Source organism: Stegastes partitus, unplaced genomic scaffold (assembly GCF_000690725.1).
Source record: "Stegastes partitus isolate 25-593 unplaced genomic scaffold, Stegastes_partitus-1.0.2 Scaffold1484, whole genome shotgun sequence".
Taxonomy (NCBI): Eukaryota; Metazoa; Chordata; class Actinopteri; family Pomacentridae; genus Stegastes; species Stegastes partitus.
In genome coordinates, this window is record NW_007579215.1 from 1 (window position 1) to 20187 (window position 20187).

General features: G+C 41.5%; 2 protein-coding genes across 3 annotated transcripts; both read right to left on the reverse strand.

The window, feature by feature from the left end:
* Nucleotides 1–122: 122 nt before the first annotated feature.
* LOC103370813 (casein kinase II subunit alpha) lies at nucleotides 123–6826 on the reverse strand (the record flags this gene model as incomplete). The annotated part of the gene is made up of 8 exons (XM_008299975.1): nucleotides 6707–6826; nucleotides 3300–3598; nucleotides 3095–3206; nucleotides 2880–2981; nucleotides 1229–1279; nucleotides 867–926; nucleotides 482–565; nucleotides 123–233 (listed from the first exon to the last, which is right to left on the reverse strand). Coding segments are annotated over exons 2-8 (621 nt in total), but the record flags the coding sequence as incomplete, so codon positions are not given.
* A 1086-nt stretch (nucleotides 6827–7912) lies between these two features.
* On the reverse strand, nucleotides 7913–15402 carry LOC103370809 (uncharacterized). Of its 2 annotated transcripts, none has more exons than XM_008299970.1 (12): nucleotides 15105–15402; nucleotides 13572–13731; nucleotides 13227–13443; nucleotides 12868–13144; nucleotides 12599–12779; nucleotides 10408–10484; nucleotides 10130–10310; nucleotides 9776–10024; nucleotides 9504–9675; nucleotides 9183–9331; nucleotides 8873–8972; nucleotides 7913–8286 (listed from the first exon to the last, which is right to left on the reverse strand). In XM_008299970.1, exons 1-12 carry the CDS (start codon nucleotides 15375–15377, stop codon nucleotides 8193–8195), a joined length of 2130 nt encoding a protein of 709 aa, XP_008298192.1. In that variant the 5' UTR covers nucleotides 15378–15402; the 3' UTR covers nucleotides 7913–8192. The 2 variants fall into 2 exon arrangements, with proteins under 2 accessions (XP_008298192.1, XP_008298193.1); XM_008299971.1 differs by having other exon boundaries at nucleotides 8206–8286; nucleotides 8828–8972.
* Nucleotides 15403–20187: the final 4785 nt, after the last annotated feature.

A 20187-nucleotide genomic window follows, 5' to 3' on the forward strand; every position in this document is an offset into this window, starting at 1 on the left:
TGGGTTCCATGAAAGATATTCACACACTTAATTCTGACGTGCAGGGTCTCAGACTACATGTGACAGAAAACCAAGACAAAAAAACAACAACAACAACAAATCACACTCCACTCCAGCTGTACCTGATAGTCCACCAAGAGCTCAGGCCCTTTAAAGTAGCGCGAGGCCACTCTGACGTTGTACTCCTGTCCCGGGTGGTAAAACTCAGCCAGGCCCCAGTCAATAAGGCGCAACTTAAGACAAAGAAAATAAGCAGTTAGGATCTAAAAACAGAACATGCAGACATTTTTCTCACACCTTAGTTAAATGACGTTTACTTGTTGTTAATGAATGACTGAGTTCAACCACAGAATGTTGAACAAGAACAGAAGGAAACAAGTAGAGACACAAGACCCAAACAGAAAACTACGCAACAACAATTACGATAAAACCCTCATTAATAGTTTGACCAGAAGCTAAGGTTGTGTTTTTTTTCACTCACCTTGCGGTGCTCATGATCAATCATCACGTTATGTGGCTTTACATCTCTATGCATGATCCCCATGCTGTGACAGTAATCCAGGGCCTGCAGACAAGGTCATCTTTGTTACTTATTGCTCAAAGTTTGTCTTCCCAGAAATGTCAAAACAGCAGCAGATAAAAATAAATCATAATCCGTCTATGCAACACACGTAATGTTTAATGCCAAAACAGCGTCCTGTGTAGGACTGTGTAAATACCCAGGCATGTTCAAAATCCAATTTAAATAAAAGAACTATTTCCTAGGGAAGTCAGTCTTGTTTAAAGACTTCATACTTCCCCGTTTCAGGATATTTAAAAGGTTACATATTACAAAGCGTGCAGCAGCTGGACCACAGAGGACTCACCTTGAGGATCTCATACATGTAGAACCGGATGTCATAGTCGGTCAGGGTCTGGTACAGTTGCTGGAGACAAAAACAGAAAGTGTCACTAGATGTTCTACGGCAACGTCCAACAGCAAGCAGAAAGTCAACACTACAGCAGACAGACATTATAGTATTTTTTCTCTTTAGGACTGTGCCAGTGATTGAGGATAGAACCAGAAGACGGTTGACTTTCTGGCACCGAAGACATAGCACTGGACTTTAATATTCCTCCATCACATACACACACGTGTACTGGAAAACATCGAGTATGCCAAGAAAGGAGGCTTCCAAACACTTACACAACAGCATTTTATTGAGTAAAAACCATGTTCAGTTCCTACCTTGAAGTCTGTGTTGTTAACATGTTCAAAGACCAAGGCAGGTGTCCGGGACTGAAAAATAAAAGGGTGTGTATTTGATGTACTGAAGCTGCAAACAGAAATATCTACTAAAAAAACACACAGTCGGATCCACCTATTTGTTCCAAACAGCAACACTATAGTAAGCTGAGGCACTACAGGAATCTGTGCTGATATTACGGGCAGACACACTGTGAGGAACACTATGGACGAGTCCCAGCATGTTTAACTCCATTCATTCCCAGGTGAGCAACTAGCAGAAGAATGGCCAACAGACCACAGTTGTCAACAACCAAATTAAATGTCAACACACTTACTTGATGCCTACAACATGAATTGAGCTGCAACTTACCCGTCAACTTTCACTATTTATCTATCAACTGTTCTATACTGTATTAATCAGCCTTTAAAATCAAAAGTTCCAGAGTGTAAGTGAGTCCTAAAGCTGCATCATGTGAACAATGAAAGGCTATTTTATTTGCAATGATGAAAACAGGAAAAAAAACAAAAAAACAAGTCGACTTGACTTGTCGGTCATCAACACTCAGACGTGTGTCTTACATCAGGTGACAAATCTACTAATCAGGGATAACTGGCAAGGGTGGTTCCTAAAACAGGGCTCTCCCCAGGACTGTGATGCAAGTAGGGAAAGGAGCAAATACAAAGGATAGAACTAACGATTATTATAATTATGTCCAAGTCCGTTCACTAGTTCCTTCAACTTATGGTTTCATGCAAAAATGACCAAGAATCTGAAAGTGAACAAGAGTCACTCAGTTACTGACTGTTTCCTTTTAAAGCAAAAATAAATAACCATCTAATAATCAGTCAAATCTGTCTCCTTTTCTGAGCCTGCATGGCTCTTTTTCTATTACTTTACTGAGTCATTCAAACACGAGTGAAGCAGGAGTATAAACAAGTTTTTTGTTGTTTTGTTTTTAGATCTATCACTCGTCTAGTCTGCCTAATGTTTCCTAAAATGTGTTGAAAACTCAAACAGGAAAGCACACAAAGAACTTTCAGGTCCTGAGTTAAGTTCCTCTGGTTCAACACATTCCTGAAGTTTGCTGATTAACAAGAGACATTATCTCTGCTGGGCTGCTCTTGATAAGCACGAAGCAAATATGTACTGGATATATTCTATTAAAACAATCTGCTGCTGACCTGAGTCTGCTAAATCCTGATAATTGTGACAATGTTCTTACTTTTACAGTCTTAAAGCATATCACTAGCTTGGAAAAGCAACTTCATTTTCAGCCCAGTGTCGACTATTTACAGGACTACAAAGGCACAGCTGCATTGCGTTGTTTCATTCTTTGGAGAGAGCCCTGACACTACATATTAATACCGCATAAGTGCTTACATTCATCTATCTAGCCATAGTTGGGTAAGTACTTACAGACACATATCTCCCAAGCCCAAGTGAAACCGATAAGCTGCCACAGATCGTAGGCTCACCACGCTATTGGTACAGTTGTGATATTTAGGAATTACAAACTACAGCTCATCTTTTTTTAGAAAAAAGTAAATCATATCATCAGGAAACACCAACAACATATAACTAAAATATAGCTCCTGGTGCACTCATGACCAAAGAATAAAATGTTCCTGCATATCAATGTATGATACTTACAACAGGGTCTTTGACAATATCGATGAGTGAGATTATGTTCGGACCGCCGCGAAGGTTTTCCAAAATCTTGATCTCACGCTTGATTTTCTTTTTCTTCACGGGCTAAATGGAAAATAACAAAACAGACTTAGTCGAATGGGATTAAAAACAGGACATATAATCTTTGAATTAAATGTACAGCCCAGATCTAGGGTTCTGTCTTTGTATAGATTTACCTTGAGTATCTTCACCACCACCTTCTCATTATTGGTAATGTTGATTGCCTCAAAGACTTCACTATACTTGCCACGCCCTAACTTCCGCACCAACTGAAAATCGTCCTGGTTCCTGTAAAGACAAATCCCAACCAAACATCAGCTGGCTTAAAAATTTACCAGGCAGCTTGCTAAAAATCTTGTGTGAGAGTCAACAGGTACTTACCCCCATTCAACCACATGGGACTCATAGTCCCAGTACTCCCTTGGCCGGTGAGTGTTGACCTCGGTGTACACTCTGGCCCGGCTCGGCACGGGTCCTGACATGTCCGACAGCTTGGCAGGGATAATGAGGAGGTCTTACTGCAGTGGAGGATGCTTGGAGTCCGGGGACGATGGGTAGAAGGGAGGGAGGAAGAGGAGGGAAGGTAAGGGGTGAGGGGGTTGATCCCAACAGGGAAAGGGGTTTGGGGGAGGCTTTGCCTGAGGACGGGGGGAGGGGCCACCAGGGGCACGGTGGGATAGCTGTTAAAACAAACAAACAAACAAACAAAAACAATGGGACAGAAAATTAATATTTAGAGAAACTGAAATCCTGATTCACACTTCAGCATCACAGTGTTGCAGTCTCTACATTACAATCATCCACAATATCTGCAGCAGTATGAAACAGAAAAAAGCCGCAGATCCTCACACCAGTGAATGTTTGGGACTTGTCTCTTAATTATGTGACTCATTACATTTACTCTTCATATGACAGCAAAACCATTTGTTGACAGTGAAAACAACACTGAGGTGGCACACAGCATAGAGCTGAACAATGTGGGGAAAATATCCAATAGCAGTTTTTCTGAAAGATACTGGGATTTGATTTGTGGTACTTTTTTTTCTTCAAATCTTCTCTTACACACTGAGTAAGAGAAGTAAAACACGTGGGGGAGCATTATTATAAAAGATGCCATCAAAAGGTTGACTCTTGCACAAGGAGAACGGTATGAATTTGTCACACAAAGCATGAGGTGTGGCTCCTAAGCTATGAGAGAGGGGGCTAATGACAGCTGACAGTTGCATTCCTGAGCCATACGCTGAACAATGGGCATACACAACTCCTGATAGTATTAGAATTAAATTAAATTGAATTTCAGCTGTAGTCTCATTACTTATTATCCACACCTTCTACATCCTAAATTGCAGCCTTTCTGATTTGCTAATTCAACTGTCTCAACTTGCAATTTCAATCGATTACTTGTTCAGCTCTGCTCTAATATAGCACAAACGACTAGGTGGTTGATCAAGGGCCAGTACACTTCATCAGAAGTGCTTGCGAGTTGGTCAAATAGCTTTGGTCAAGAACTAAGATGGAGCATGAGGCTCAGACCTCACTGCCTACCTCTACCTGTGTGTGGTGGCTTTTACTGCACTATTGCAGGTCACACGTGCTGTCAACACAGACATCACTGGTGCAGCAGCAATGCTCCTGCCAGCCCAATAACTCCACATTGAGTTTGTGTTTGACAAACACAATTTTATAAAAGCCCTGTAAAACAAATTATGAGAGTTTGTCCACAGGAGCATTTTTGTAGTGGATGACAATGTGATTTTTTTCCCCCATGCCTGCAACATATTCTACAGATATAGATGTTGAAACTGCAGTGACAGGTGTAATGCTGCTGGTGTGATCAACAGATCTGTTCACCGTCTATTTTTATTGAGAACTGCATGCCTCACATGTGAAAAATAACCTCCACACCAAAACTGCAAATGAAACACCACCGCGAAGCTGGCGCTGCAGGTTTTCTATGTGAGATGCTCCACATTAATATGGGCACTGAAATGAAAAGCAACAAGTGCTGCAACTATCTGACACAGGTGTGGTTATCAGTCTTGCACGCGCCTTGGATCAACAGGTGGATTGTTGCAGCAAACTGGCGGTGCACTAGGGCAAAAACTACACTCTAACCTTCACCTGTAGTCATGAGCTTTGGGTAGTAACCTCACAGAAGTGGCTAAACTAGGTTTCCATGATGACAGACAGGTTATGGAGATCTGATATTCAGAGGGAACTTACAATGACCTGCTATTTAGCAGAATTGGAATCAGTTAAGGTGATTCGGGTATATGATGAGGACACCTCCCTCGTCCCGCATGTGGAGGTATTCAAGATGCTAAATTTAGAACCCATTTGCAATCTATTTTCCATCTGCCAAACCTAACAAGAGCAACACACAATCCAACAAAACCCACCATCTCCATTTTCCATATACTTGCTAACCAAAACTTGCTGCCTCATTTGCTAACTTACAACCAGTCCATTTTTGGCCAAATCCACAACCACAGTAAGGATTGAGTGAATGGGTTTTCCAGGGCCAATAGAAAAAAAAAAGTGCAATCAAGGCCATAACTAATATCTGAAATCTGGTATACATATGCAGTAAAAACAAAAATCTTGCCACAAATTCAAACACCACAAACTCCAACAAAAAGACAAGTGGAAATATTTTGTTAAGTTAAATTTTTTAAATGACGATTATCAGATCCAACAATCCATCAGCCTCCTAAAGCAAACGCATAAGCACATGGCACCAAATCCATCATACAATTCCTGTAATTTATAGATTTTTCTGTTTCTACTATCAGACGGTGACAGCTCTGGTGAATACTAAAACACAGACGAATTGGCTTCTGCTCAGGATAGGGCTGTAACTAATAATTATGTTTATTATTATATATCCTCAGTTACCTGCATTCATGAGTTATTGCAGGACTTCTGCAACAGCTAGCATCAATCTTAGCAAATGCACCTTTTAAATTGGCAACTGAGTGTAAATCTCTACCAGGATTGTCCTGAATTATTGGCAGAAGACAACATAGATGCACAAATGCACGACTTAATAAGACACTGACAAACCACTGGTGAGACAGCAAAGTAAAATCTGTGGCTACTCAACGTTAGCCAACAGAATCCCCACATCGATTAAATGCTGGGGTATTGATATCGACTGGTGTGGCCGTTTCTCCGAGGTCCTTCTCATTAGCCTGGAAAGGCCGATGCAAATTTTATGAATATGGGAAAGTTAACGTTAATAATAGAAGACCTGACCGTATAGCATCAACACCTTTTTCCGGACCGACCGGATCAGCTCCTCCGTTCGGCGTTAATCTAGCTAACTTTAGCTAACTGGAGCAATTAGCGCTGAATTGAACGAAACCTTAAGTTTAACTAAAGGCTCATTGCATCGAAAAGCACATTAATTAACATAAAGGTTAAGTGGATCAGTTAGACTGTCGTTCGGATGCAACTGGGTTACGTACTCAGTCGGATTCATGCGACATTCGTAACGTTATGGCGACAGACGCATTGAATTTAGGGATTTATAATATGTTGGCAGATTTGGTTTAAGCCGTGGATACAGTAGCTACAATTTCCGACGGCTAAAGCAGTGGCTCCAGTCCGCCAAATCAGCGGGGCTTATAGCTTTCGGTGTGAGCAGAAGGTGTCGGTAACTTCTCGGCTCTCGGCGGGCCCTAGCTGCTAGCCTGCTAACCTTAGCCGTGCTAACGTTAGCGCTCGCCAGTTTCCACTGCAAAGGTGGAGTTTATCAACGGCGGTGAAGAAACGGGACCGATATTTACCCCCTTGGATGATTCAACGACCGAAATGCTTCCCAATAAGCCAAGTTTCTTCAAGCCTACGGTCCTCGCCTCCCTCCGTCGCCGGTGTGCCTGTGCCAGTGTGTGATTTCTGCTGTATCAGAGACAATATGGCTGACCACCGACACCTACGTACCCGAGGACTGACACGGAGGCCGCCGAGGGACAATCTTCAATAAGTCGCAGACCGACTACACGAGTCACTGAATAGAGTAGAATAGAAGAGGTTCAGTCGTCGTCAAATGTATTCATACCCCTCCATTAAAGACAATGCAAAATTCCCAATAGTCACTCAAATAACTAGGAACTGAAAATAATAATAATAAAATAATTAGAATTTAATTATAATTTAGTGAAATAAGACATTGCTTTTCAACAACAACACTCTTTAAAACAAAAGAAAAGTAGAAAGTAATATATTAAGGAGGTAGTTATTGTGATGCTGAAGTGCAGTCGGGTGGTGTGTGTGTGTGTGTGTGTGTGTGTGTGTGTGTGTGTGTGTGTGTGTGCATACACCTTTATCTTCTTTACAATATGGAGCAGACTTTATAAAATAAAAGCAATTAATAACCCTGACTTTTAATCCTTTCACTTCTGGACTAAGGAACACATAAATATTGTTTTCAAGACATTAATTACTAAAAAGAAGACGTCTCCTACTTCACCATGAAGTCCGTTATCACAATCCTTACTACGAGTGTGTACTTTGAGCTGCTTATTGGACTTAGATGAGAAAACAAGTGCAATGTCACAAATGACGTTTGTACGTGTCTTCAGAGATAAACTGTCTGTCCATGTGTCCTCAAAAATAGTTTGTTAGTTTTGCAATTTGTGTCACTTGGTTGTATGTAACTTGATTTAATGCAAATTTGTTCCATTTTTAAATTTTTATTTTTTAATTCTCTCTGTCCATCACTCATTTCTGAATATAAAATAGATGGTGCTGGAACAGACGAGACTGTTGCTCTGCCTTCTGCTTTAAAATATTTCAAGTGCATTGTATTAGACTGAAACACTCCTCATACATTTTATTCAGTTCTTTAGGAGTCTTCACTACATACATGAGACAGGATTGCCATGGATCTAAACTGCAACTAAACCGTTGGTAGAGGTGTACAACCACAAGGCCATCATTGTAGTTTCCTCTATAACTACAAACATGAATTTCAAAACAATAAGTCAATCAACTCGGAAATATAAATTGTTTTATTTACAAGAGACAGAGAACACACTGCATTCATAGTTTTGAAACAGTCACAAACAAACGTTGCCAATGGATGAGGTAGTGTCGTGTTCCAGACGTCACGCAAAGTCCTTCACTGGATTCAGAAGAATGTTTGTACGACAGAAAATGCCATGCAGTGATCACTTCCTGTAATGATCGTGTCTTGTTTCCAGTTCACATCGTACAGGTATTTTGTATACCACAGTTTTTTCAGTTTCCATTGAGGATACCTGAGAGGTCAGGTCAGGCTCGCCATCCTGTCCGGTGTTGTTGGCCTGACGTACCTGGTGCTTCCTGAACCTGCTGCCTACTTTGTTGGGTTCCAGCCGCCCCTCGACTGAAACATGACACATGAACAAAAGTTTACATACACTTGTAAAGTACATGTATAACATGGCTGTTTTGAGCTTCCAATAATTCCGACAGTTCTTAATTTTCTGTGATGGAATGACTAAAACACATGCACCTTTGTCACAAAAAACAATCACAAATTTGGATTCTTTCATAGATTTATTACAGGTCTTCTGGTGTGTAGTGTATGGCTGAGTCTGTTTAAGTGTGATCAGAGGAGTCAGCAGCTGTAGTCAACTGTAATCACTCCCAGGAAGCTGAGACGCCATGCCACTGAGAAAATCTGTTTAACACAATTTTCTTTATCACCAAAACTGATAATTCAAGTTGCTGTATGTATATTTTTGACCCAGCAGATTTTTCAGAAGACATGTAATACATTTATGAAAGAACCAAAATGCAAAATAATTTTTTTGCAACCAAGATGCACGTGTTTCCATCATTCTATCAAAGAAAATTAAGAGTGAAGACTGTCATGATATACACAGTCTTTACAAGTGTATGTAAACTTTTGTTCACGACTATACCTGGCAGTGGTCTTATTCTATGAGGGTCTCTCAACCTGTGCCCACCTGTCCTCTGGTAGGGAGACTTTGTTGAGGTCCTCTGTGTATCTGGTTGGGTCCTCAAAAATTTTCTCAAAAAGAAGCTTCATCAGGTCACTGACATATTCTGCAAAATACGATATTGACATTTTATATATACTGTTGACTGATGCCACCAAAGTTAGACAAAAAAAACATGAAGTTTACAGTGACATTCCTCCTTTTTATATTTAAATTAGAATGAGTGTGCCAAAGCATCTTATAGTTAAATATGATGCCAAAATGGCTCTTTTACAGTCTACATTTCTAAACGTTGATCTATTTTTTTTCTACTTACGGAATGTAGGCTCTGTCTGCACAGGAGTTGCTATGCATTGTCCATTCTTGCAATGTGGGAACATTAGTCTGCAGACAGCTTTGCCCTCTAAAGTTGTCGACTGGTCTCGCTTTGCATTCTCGTTAAAATGCATGGCAGCCAAGTACAGCCTGGAAAAGAGTACAAGTCTGTTAACTTAATACAAAATTGACTATTTGTTTGAAAAGTTCCTCTCTTTGAAGTTAGAAAAAGGATGGACAATACCAATTTCTACCAATATCTGAAACATCCACCAGCTGCTGCAACAGGATGTTTAATGATATATATTCAAACATGTATTACCTGCACAGCCTCCCAACAGAAGACAAAACATCATTCTTTGGGGTGAAGCCTTCAGTGATGCTGTGGAAAGCCTCTAATGATGAAATTTGGTGGTCATGATTGAGTTTTTCCACATCACGGAGAATTCTTTTGTCCAACAGGAGTTTCTCCACTTTGCTCAGGGCCGTTGAACCTGTTAGACAAAATCAAAGTGGTACAAATGCTCATATTATTCCATATGAATATAATCCTATGAAGCAATTAGTATTAGACTAAAAACACTTGATACAAACCTGGTTGAAACCACTTGTTGGGGTCTCTGGAGACCCTGTCAGGATGAGCACACTTGGGAAACAGCGGATCATCATGCGTGTGGACGTTCTGAAGGTGGTTGACCAGAGACTTCCATTTTGCGACTTTCTCTGCTCCAGACTTTGAAGCTGTGGCCGTCCAGTACATGTGGTTTTTGATGCTAGGCAACCATTTGCGCACCACCAGACACTCCTTGTTCTTAGCCAGGTTTTCTAACTGTTTGGACAAATCTGACAAGACAGAAAGAAAAAAAATGGCACAACTTTGAACATGTTTACTTACAGTTTAATACGACATTCAAATTCTTTAAAAAAAAAAAAAATCATAGGAATTACCTTTCTCAAGGTGCCAAACGTCATAGTATTGGTCGACATTTCGCTCCTTCAGATATTTGTGCACCTGCGCATGGCGGTCAGTCACAATGTAATCCACATTTAAATGGTGTGCTTCCAGGAAATCTAGGCCTCTTCTGAGACCTTCTTTTTCCATGTGTGAGCTGCCACCAACCTCGTTGCTCTAGTGAGAAAAAGAATGACTTTCTCATACATGCATTACAAATAAAGTGCACAGAAGTCTTTCTTTCTGTCAAAAAAAAAAAAAAGTGGAGGTGTACCTGTACAAGCTGAACATCGATTATGTTGTTGCTCTTCAGGTGCATCAGGGTGTAGCTGCCGAATTTGGCGGAGTGTCCTTAAACACAGGAGAAGAATGTAAATAACAACATTGTAGACTTTTTGTGCAAAGCTAGGAGGCATCAGTTGGTGGTCTGTAGGACGACTTTGGAGACCAAGAAACAGAGGAGAGTGAAGACAGAGCCATGGATCTGTTGTGGAACGAGTTCAGGGAAGAAGTAAGATAGGCTCTGGGCAGAAGACGAAGAATGAGCATGTGAGTATATGAAGCAAGAGACAGTCAATGGGAGGACAAGGAGATTAGGTATAAGGTGAAGGGAGAGATGGTAAAGCCAAGGAAAAGGCATATGATCAGTTGTATGAGTGGTTGGACAGTGACAAAAAAGAAAAGTCTTGCTTGGCTGGACGGAGGAACTAAGCTGGGAACCAGTTCGGGTTATGAAGGATAAAGATGTAACATACTGACAAGCAAGGAGGCTGCGTTGAGAAGATGGAAGGAGCACTATGAGGGGCTGGTGAATGAAAAAAAAAAAATCAGAGAGAAGATAGCAAATTAGGAGGTTGAAAAGATGAAGTGAAGACAGTTATGAAGAAGACAAACAGCGTAAAGGCAGTTGATGACATATCTGTAGATTTTCTAATCTGACTGTTTCACACAATCTTCGAGATTTTCAGAAATGAGGGTGACGTGGCATGCAGAGCTGCAGTAGCTACAGAGGTATAAAGCTGAGCAGCTACAGCATGAAGTCATTGGGAAAGAGTAGTGGAAGAAAGGTGATGGTGAGCAAGCAGCATTTTGGTTTGTGCCAGGAAAGAGCACAACAAGTGTGATGTTTGCCTGCAGAGTGCTAAAAGAAAAAGCATAGACAAGGTCAGAAAGAGTTGCAAAAAAAAAGCACATGACAGAGTGCCAAGAGAGGGGGTGTGGTGCTGCATGAGGAAGTGGCACAGAAAAGTGGTGCAGGATTTGTCTGAAGGCAGTGGTGATGTGTGCAGTCGAGGTGACTGGTGGTTAAAGGTGGAGGAGGGATAACACGAGGGTCGGGTCTGAGCCCATTAATGGTGATGGACAGATTGACAGACATGATCAGGCAAGTCTGACTCACTGATTATCGGATGCTGGTATAAATCTGCTCATTTCAGTCTGCTTTGTCCTTTCCTGCTGTTATCTGTGTGTTACTGTTTCCATCACTGTCGGTGACAACCACCTCTGGTTAGCAACCCACCACACTGAAAACGTCAGGTCTAGATGAGGATTTTGGTCTTGCAGTAGGGCAGCCCCGCTAGTTTTTGTGGTGGATTATCCAACTTTAATCACAGTGCTGCTTCCCAGCATGCACCACAGCAATCCCACCCATCACTATTTTGAGCCGCAGCCATATTCTCCACTTAGCTCCGCTCGCAACGATGTGATTATGAACACTGTAATTAGTTTACAGAAATACAAAACAAGCCAGAGTTCTTTTTTTTTCCCCTCCTGTAGCTGAACAATAGCATGGTGCAGTCAGACCATTATGTTCTACTGAACGGGCAAAGCAAGGCTAGGATCAGACAAGAGCTTTCGTGGACTATGATGTTCACACAACCATACAGCTGCAGCAAGAGCAGGTTGAGGAGAGTTAGCAGAAGTGGAGGCATGTGGAGGGAAAGTCAGTAGGAGCAGTGAACTAGTGAAAATACAGGGTGTAGAACTGGATAAGTTTAAACACTACAAGAGGTGAAGAAGACAGTGCAGGCAGGCTGAAGAATGTCAGGAGTGATTTACGATAGAAAGATGCCAGCAAGAGTAAAAGAGATGGTTTATGAGATAGTAGGGAGATGGTACCTGTGACTAAAACACAGGAGGCAGACACAGGGGCAGCTGCTAAGATGCTAAACTTGTGCTGGAAGTGACGAGGACAGACGGGTGTAGGAAAGAGTGCATCAGAGGGACAGCTCAGGTTGAACAGGACAAAGTAAGACAGGAGAAAGTGAGTTGATTTGGAGGAGAAGTGCTGGGTTTACTGGTAGAAGGATGCTGAAGATGGAGCTGCCAGGCAAGTGGAAAAAAGGGCTGGAGGAGGACATGCAGGTGGGTGGTATGACACAAGAAGACAGGAAGAAAATGGAAACAAATAATCCAGAGCGCAGAAATAAATTCTATTTTCAACACATTGATGTTTGACTGGTCACCTGGTGAGTCTGCCCTCATATCTCCACCCACTGCGATTTTGTCCTTCTCCTCTTTCAGATGCTCAATCAGTGTCTGCTGATCCGTCTTCCATTTATGGTTAATTGCAGGTTCTAGAAACATCCTGGCATGCCTCCTGAAGGTGTCATACTGGAACATCCGGAGGTTCATGGCTTTGCAGATCTGACAGCATAGCAGGGCAAATGCTTTTAAATTATTTGCACAAAACGTAAACTCTACTTTGATGTGCACACTGCAGTGTCTCCAGTACCTTCTCCATCTGAATGAAGGATCCGCCGGTAAAATAAACAGCTGCAGACATCTGGAGGTTTCCAACCGGCGTGTTTTCTTTGATCGGTTGACTCTGCCATTTTCTGGTGTACTGGCAGTTGGGGCATCGCTGACTAAAGGACACAAAAGTGCCGAGGCTTCGCTGCTGCACCACACACTCCCACCTGCAAACTGGACAGGTCTGGAAGAGGTCTCTCAGACTGCTCTCAAACACAATGTACTTCGGATCAGTGTAATCACAAGCGGACTCCATCCCACTGTGGGGAAAAGGACAAAAAGAGTAATAACTCAGTGAAACAATTCATAAGATGAAATGTTAAAACTTCAACGGGCAGTTACCTCATTTCAGAGTCACCCAGATCATTTGTGGAATCATGTGGATGAGAAAATGTTTCTTCATCTTCCTCCTCCTCCTGCAGTTCAAGACGAGGTCTCTTTGCTGGTCTGACACCCGGTGAAGGTGCAGAGGTCTTTCCAGGTGTGGAAGACAGTTTTAACCTTGTGTCTTGTTGGGGGTTCTCTGTGTCAACACTGCTGCAAAGTGTGACCTGTACACCTGGTTAGAAACAGAAAAAAATAAAGTTTTAAGATGACAACACAGTGATTTATCTTTATACACTTTAAGTTTCTAAACTAATATGATTTTTTTTTCTTTATCTCCATCCGCTTATATTCCAAACACACCTTTGCTTCTCACATGGTTTTTCAGCGTACTGTAGGACAGCTGCGTTCCAACAGAAACCATGTGATGGCAGAACTGCGTTGCAACGGAGACGGTAGGTAGAGGGTCGGTCTGGCATCCTGTGTGTCTGTAGTGGGTTGTGGGGGTCTGCTGGGATGAGCTCTAGTCGGAGAACGACAATAAAAAGAATTACTTCAACAGTAATGGTGTGTTTCATTGCCATTCAACTTGCTATGCATATAAAAAACAACAGTGGTGGATGGAACCTGAGTACATTTACTCACATACTGTACTTAGGAATACATTTGAGGTACTTGTATGTTATTTTTGTATTTCTATGTTGTGCAACTTTCTACTTCTACTCCACTCAGCATGGAGGCACTCCAACTGCTGGGGAGCTTTAGTGACAGTATATTAATGCAAAAACATCATAAGTAGGGCTGCACCATACTGGAAAAAAATCAGATCTCACACACACACACACTGGCCACTTTATTAGGTACCCCTGATGAAATGTCATATGTAAATGTAATAATATATATTTAGGAAACTGGAAATGATCAATCAAGTGTTAATTTACTTCTTCTCACTTCTTCTCAAATATGTAGATCTAGTCCAGAATTGTGGAGTATTTCTTTTGCTGTATATTAAAAAGACATATATATAAACTATAAATGTTTCTTTAATCATACATCACTCTCTCCCCACAATCAGCCAGCATGCAGACTGCCCAAACAGAGTCAGTGGAGCCTTGGACCAGCTGTGTGTGGACACCAGGATGCATATTACTTCATTATTGTTATTTTCTTGTACTTTCTATATTTTTGGATGCTGCTGTGGCGTGTACATTTCTCCCAATGGGGGATCAATAAAGTATTCTATTCTATTCTATTCTACCTGTCTGTACATATTCAAAATAAATATCTCAGTCAATCTTCCACATGTTCATAGCTTGTTGACGCTGTCTTAAAGATAATAAATCAACTTCTGATGTATTACGTTTGAAGGTGTTCTTATTAGTTTGTCCACTACATTAACATAGATGAGCAGAGCAATGCATTAGGAACACTATTAAATGCACTCCAGTACACCACATATGATAAGATGAATTTATGGATGTGAATATGGGGCTTTAACTTGTCATGGAGCATGTATATATTACTTAAACTAACAATCTGACTTCTTCTTCCACCACTGAGGGGGTTTATAGGTTAAGTAAGACACAAAAACACACTGAGAGCATCTCTGCAGCTTTTCTAACTACAGAACAAGGTAACAGTGGCTTTAATCCAGTCAATGAAGAACAGAGCAGACTCCGGTCTTCCCTCGACCTCCTCCAGTTGTTTCTGTTTTTAAAGCAGTCATGTAAAATGTTGGAGGGACATGAAGTCACTTATTCTGTGAAACCAGCACCACGGTTTGGGGCAGACACGGTGGAGATGAAGACATGCAAACCACCGTTAGCTCCCTGAATCCCTCCGGCTACGTTAAGCTACCGTGTGCCCGGAACGCTTCTACCGAGACGCGCCGCTTACAGCCAGAGCCTCGGACTCCTGCACACGACCCTTCACGGACGGAACCGCTCCGTCTCTGAGCAGCAGCCGAGCCGAGAAGCCCGCCTCATACTGGGCTCTGTTGAGGAAAGCGTCCTCGGAGAAGTGTCGCGAACACAGGAACCAGTTCGCCGTCGGCTGCTGCTGGCCCGCGAACAGAAACTGGACCCAGTACTGTCTGGTGCTTTCTTCTTTAGGAGAGGCGAACAGGTTCAACTTCCCCTCACAACCGAAATAGCACTTTCTGCGAGACATCCTGAAGCATCTATTGACACGGAAGTCTGCGGTCTGTCTGCGGTACACCTGCTGCTGCTGCTGCTCAGGCCGCCGCTCAGCGACCACCGCCCCCTGCTGGTCGGAGGGCGAACTGCAGTTTGTCACTCAAACCAATTGACTTACTTTCTTCCAATTTTAGGAAGTTGGTTCCAGATGAACAGCTTGCTGACTGTGATTGTCTGAACCAGTCTTAGATGCTTGATCAAATGAGAGAAGTTGTTTGTCCTCTGTCTCAAAAAAACAGACACACTGTGGTCATAAAGGGATGGACATGGTCAGCAACAACACTCAGGCAGGCTGTGGAGTTTAAATGATGCTCAGGTAGTACTAAGCAGCCCAAAGTGTGTGAAGAAAATATCCCACACACGATTACACCACCAGCAGCCTGAACTGTTGATACAAGGCAGGAAGGATCCATGCTTTCATTTGTTTACACCTCTACCATCTGAATATCACAGCAGACATTGAGATTCCTCAGACCAGGCAACGTCTTTCCAATCCTCTGTTGTTCAATCTTGGTGCTAACTGTAGCTGCAGGTTTCTGTTCTGACAGAAGTGACACCGTGTGTGGTGTCTGCAGCTCATCTGGTTGGACGTGTTTTGCATTCAGAGATGGTCTTCTGCATAACTTGGTTCCAGTTGTTGCCTTTCTATCATCTCTAACCAGTGTGGCCTCTGACCTCTGGCATCAACAAGACATTTTTATCAAGAGAGCTGCAGCTCACTGGGTCTTCTTCTTCTTCTTCTTTTCTACCAGCAGAGATATCTTTTGGATAATAGTGTGGAGGAGATTGTCTGGAATGTGGCGCAATATCACGATGGTGGAAGTGTTCAAATACACCTAAACAGGGTCTCTCAATGTGCCATTCACCACAGCTCTCTTGCTCACAGCTAATACAGCTCATACATTACACATATCCAGTTTATCTATCTGTACAATCTGACTTTACCACTAAACAAATCGTGAACGCACCTCGGACGATCCCAGACTCTGTTTCGCAGGACTTTGGTGCTTGATGTTGATCCATTTTCGGGCGCAGCAGCCGTCATCAGTCGGAGTGGATTTGACGCATATTTTTAATCTGGAAGCGGTACGAACCATTGACATGGACTGAACCACTGCAGCAGTCCTTTCTGCTTCACATGAGCTTCTGTGATACCGGTTTAATACAGTTCTGCAGGAGCTACATACCGCTAGCAGGTCTTCTCTGGTGATAATGAGCCCAGTGAGCTCCTCCAGAGCCAAAGTGTAGCACGGCTTCGGCTTCTGGGTGCTGATGATCAAATTATGTTTGTTTCTTTTGTCGTTAAAAGGCTTATCACAAAGTCGGCAGACGTCTTTTACCGGGGTTTCCAGCGTTATCATTACCGGGGAAGTAGCCATGGTAATGATAAAATATCGTCTCTATACGTAAAACAGTTCCACAACAACAGGTTTCCCCCCGACGGTATTTTTGCAGTGACACTCACAGCTTCCGGTTCTTAGCCCCGCCCAGGACGAGCGTGTTTGGGTGAAAGGAAACCCAACAGTTGTGTCCCAGTTTAGAGGCTGCATGTCACTGCTTTACAGGAAAATAAAACAAATAATAAAAACTAAAATTAAAATTAAAAAGAATAATAAATCAAACAATCAGAAACATTACAGAAAAGCTGAAGACAGTTCACAACTAATTAAAACTGATTAATAAAACAGCAGAAAGGAAAGCTGATGAGAATTTTTTTAAAGTACTTCATAAGATAAAACTGATGAATTAATAGCAGTTGGAAGAAGAAATAAAATAAACATGAATAAAGAGGGATTTTTTCTACATATAGCAGGATGAAAATGAGGTCAGACCATTCTGGACTGCAGATCAGAAAGATTAAATTTTGCAATTTATTTTGACATATTTCAGACCTAAGCTATCATGTTGTGAAGTGAAAGAGTCACTTATTCAACCAATAAGCCAGGGTGTGAAAATAGGTGAAGAAATGTTTAAAGATATGACTTTGTAGAAGTTTGCTCTGGCTTCATAACGGTATTTCTTTGGCATGTACTCATACAAAACAAGCATAATTACATCTTTAAGTCTTTAAAAAAGTCCCTCTAAAGAAATGCTGGGATTTTGAGCAAACTGTACTCCTGATTGGTGCAAGAGGAGACAGCACCATACACAGCTGAGAACATGTTAGTCATCTCTATGTCCACAGGGGGGCGCCTCAATATTCAACAATCACACAGTACGTTCTTCAGTCTGGTCATCTTTGAGCCTTAAAGCCTTTAGAAACACATAACAGTACAGCTACTAACAGGATTCTCAGACATCGTAGACGGTCTACGATGTAGGTCTACGGTAGACCTGCTTTAGGAGCTAATAGCTTACTGCCATTTTAAATTTTTTTCTCTCTGTAAAGGTCCACTACTGTCAGGCATCATTAAAATGTCTCTTCTTTATTTCTCATATTTTCTTCCCCCATAAAAGCTTAAATTAACTCCTTCAATGTTTTTTAAAAGCACCCCAATTTTTCCTTCTCACAAATTCTGGACCATTGAGTATGTTGATGCTGTATTTAAGGCTTTAGTTACTCAAAGTCAGACCTCTCCTACTTCACCATAAAGCAGGTCCATGATGTCACAACACTTACTGTGAGAGTGGACTTTAGCTGCTCATTTAAGTTAGATGAGTTTAAAAAAAAAAAAGACATTTCAGACATGAACTGTTTGTCCATGTGTGGTCAAAAATAGTTTTAATTTTTCACCCAGTTGTATGTAATTTGATTTATGTAAATTAGTAAACATTTTTTAATCCTGTATGTCACCTTTAATTTGTAGATCCTCCTGGAACAGATGAGTCATAAATCTGTGGAGACTTGTTCTCTGCATGATTCTGTCCAGCTGCTCTTTGCTAGATGGGTTTTGTTGCTCTACCTTCCACTTTAAAATATTCCAGATATGTTCTATTGGAGTCATTTCAGAGGACAGACGTGGTCATAACTCTTGAGTGATTGGTGCAGTGCCTTTGGGATCATTGTCATGATGGAAAATTTCTCTCCTGCTAAGCTTCTTGAGACTGGGAGTCTCAATCTTGTCATTGTGTGTTTGAACCTGATTCCAACACACTCCCATCTCCATGTTTCACTGTCAGGACCATGCAGTCACTATGGTGGTCCTGGCTGTTCCTCAGACTACGCTTCATGTTTTCTGGCATCTTGCAGTTTTGTAAGCAATTGATTTCTTCTTGGACAAGGCCCTTAGAGGTTAAATGTAAAACTGTCTGAGCATCACTGAAAAATGGTTTCTACAGTGGTCTTTGTGCAAAGTCAGCAGTATTTATCAACTGTTTTTCAATGCAAAGTTGCATAAACATTGGACCTTGTGTTTTTGGTAGTATAGCTCTTGTAGTACCACTTAAACGATGCTGCAACTGTGTATTTGTATAGCTGCTGGTGCACCTGCTTCCACGTTTAAAAACTTGTTTTTTAGTTGTTGCTTCTCACGCTGAGGAGCTACGATGCATCAGAGCTTAAACCACCGAGGCCAGAACTTAGAAAGCTGTGGTTCTCACAGGTTCTTTTTACAGGTTCAGCCTGAAGATGGTTTTTGGAGGATTTTGTCTTTAACTGACAGGGAATGTGTGGAGAACAATCAGGGGAACAGGAAGTTTGAGTCCAACTGGCTGGGACTCTGAAATCAAATACTCATTATTTCAACTGAATCATTTAACATTTTAGTGACAGAGAGTTATTCATTAGTTCATACTGTGCTCATATGTGAGCACATTCTGAAAGAACATTGTAATTAAAAGCCGACACATTTAGTGGTACAAAGAAAATCTAGGGCATGGGGATGTGCCGCAACAGGAGATGAGACATGTTCTGATTTGGTGCTACATAAATTAAACTGAATAGCTGCTGCTGTGATGTCACATTTATAAAATGTACACAGCTCCAGTTTGGAGCCTCGCTACTGATCCAAGTTCAAACCTTGGAATAGTTCAACCTTTTAATGCAAGAATAAACTGTCTGACTTAAAGGTGTGGTCAGTGATGGTCCCACTGCCTTTCTGTCCTGTGCACTAACATGCACAACCACGGACATGCACAGGTGGAATAGTGTGGATCGGTCCAAGTAACTTTGCACACTCACTTTCACACCTACAGCCAATTTAGAACCACCAGTTTAACCCACCATGTAGGTCTTTACAAGCCAAAGACTCAGGGAGAACATACAGGACCTTGTAGCTGTGATGCAACAGTTCTAACCATTAACCACTAAATTCTAGCTTCCTACCTAATACCTACGAGGCTATATTCTTAATATTATCAATCAGCTCCATACCTGAGAGGGCAAAGAATCCGATGAATATGAGCTTTAAAATGTTGTGTTTTAGAAAATGTCACATTAAAGTCTTTGGTTGTATGAACAGATCAAGTCTCTGACAAGAACCAGGTAATATAATGTTGCCATAGATACAGTCTGTGACAGCTGGACTACATGAGCGCTGTTGGATTTTTGTTTTGGAACAAAGCACGACAAAATAGCTATTAACAGTTCATCACTCAGATACTTTTGAACCTGAAGAAATCTAAAAAAAAAAAAAAGATTCTTCAGCAAATTCTGGATCGTTTTGTTTTGTTTTTTTTCTATCCCAATATACAACTTTGAATTATTTTTAAATATGACAAACTCATCTCATAATCAGGATAAGGATTGTGACTGTACATCAGGATCTGTGATTTTAACTGTTAACATTAATTCAGTGTAACACACATTAACTCAGTGTATGTAAGCACTGGGGCAGTGATATGAA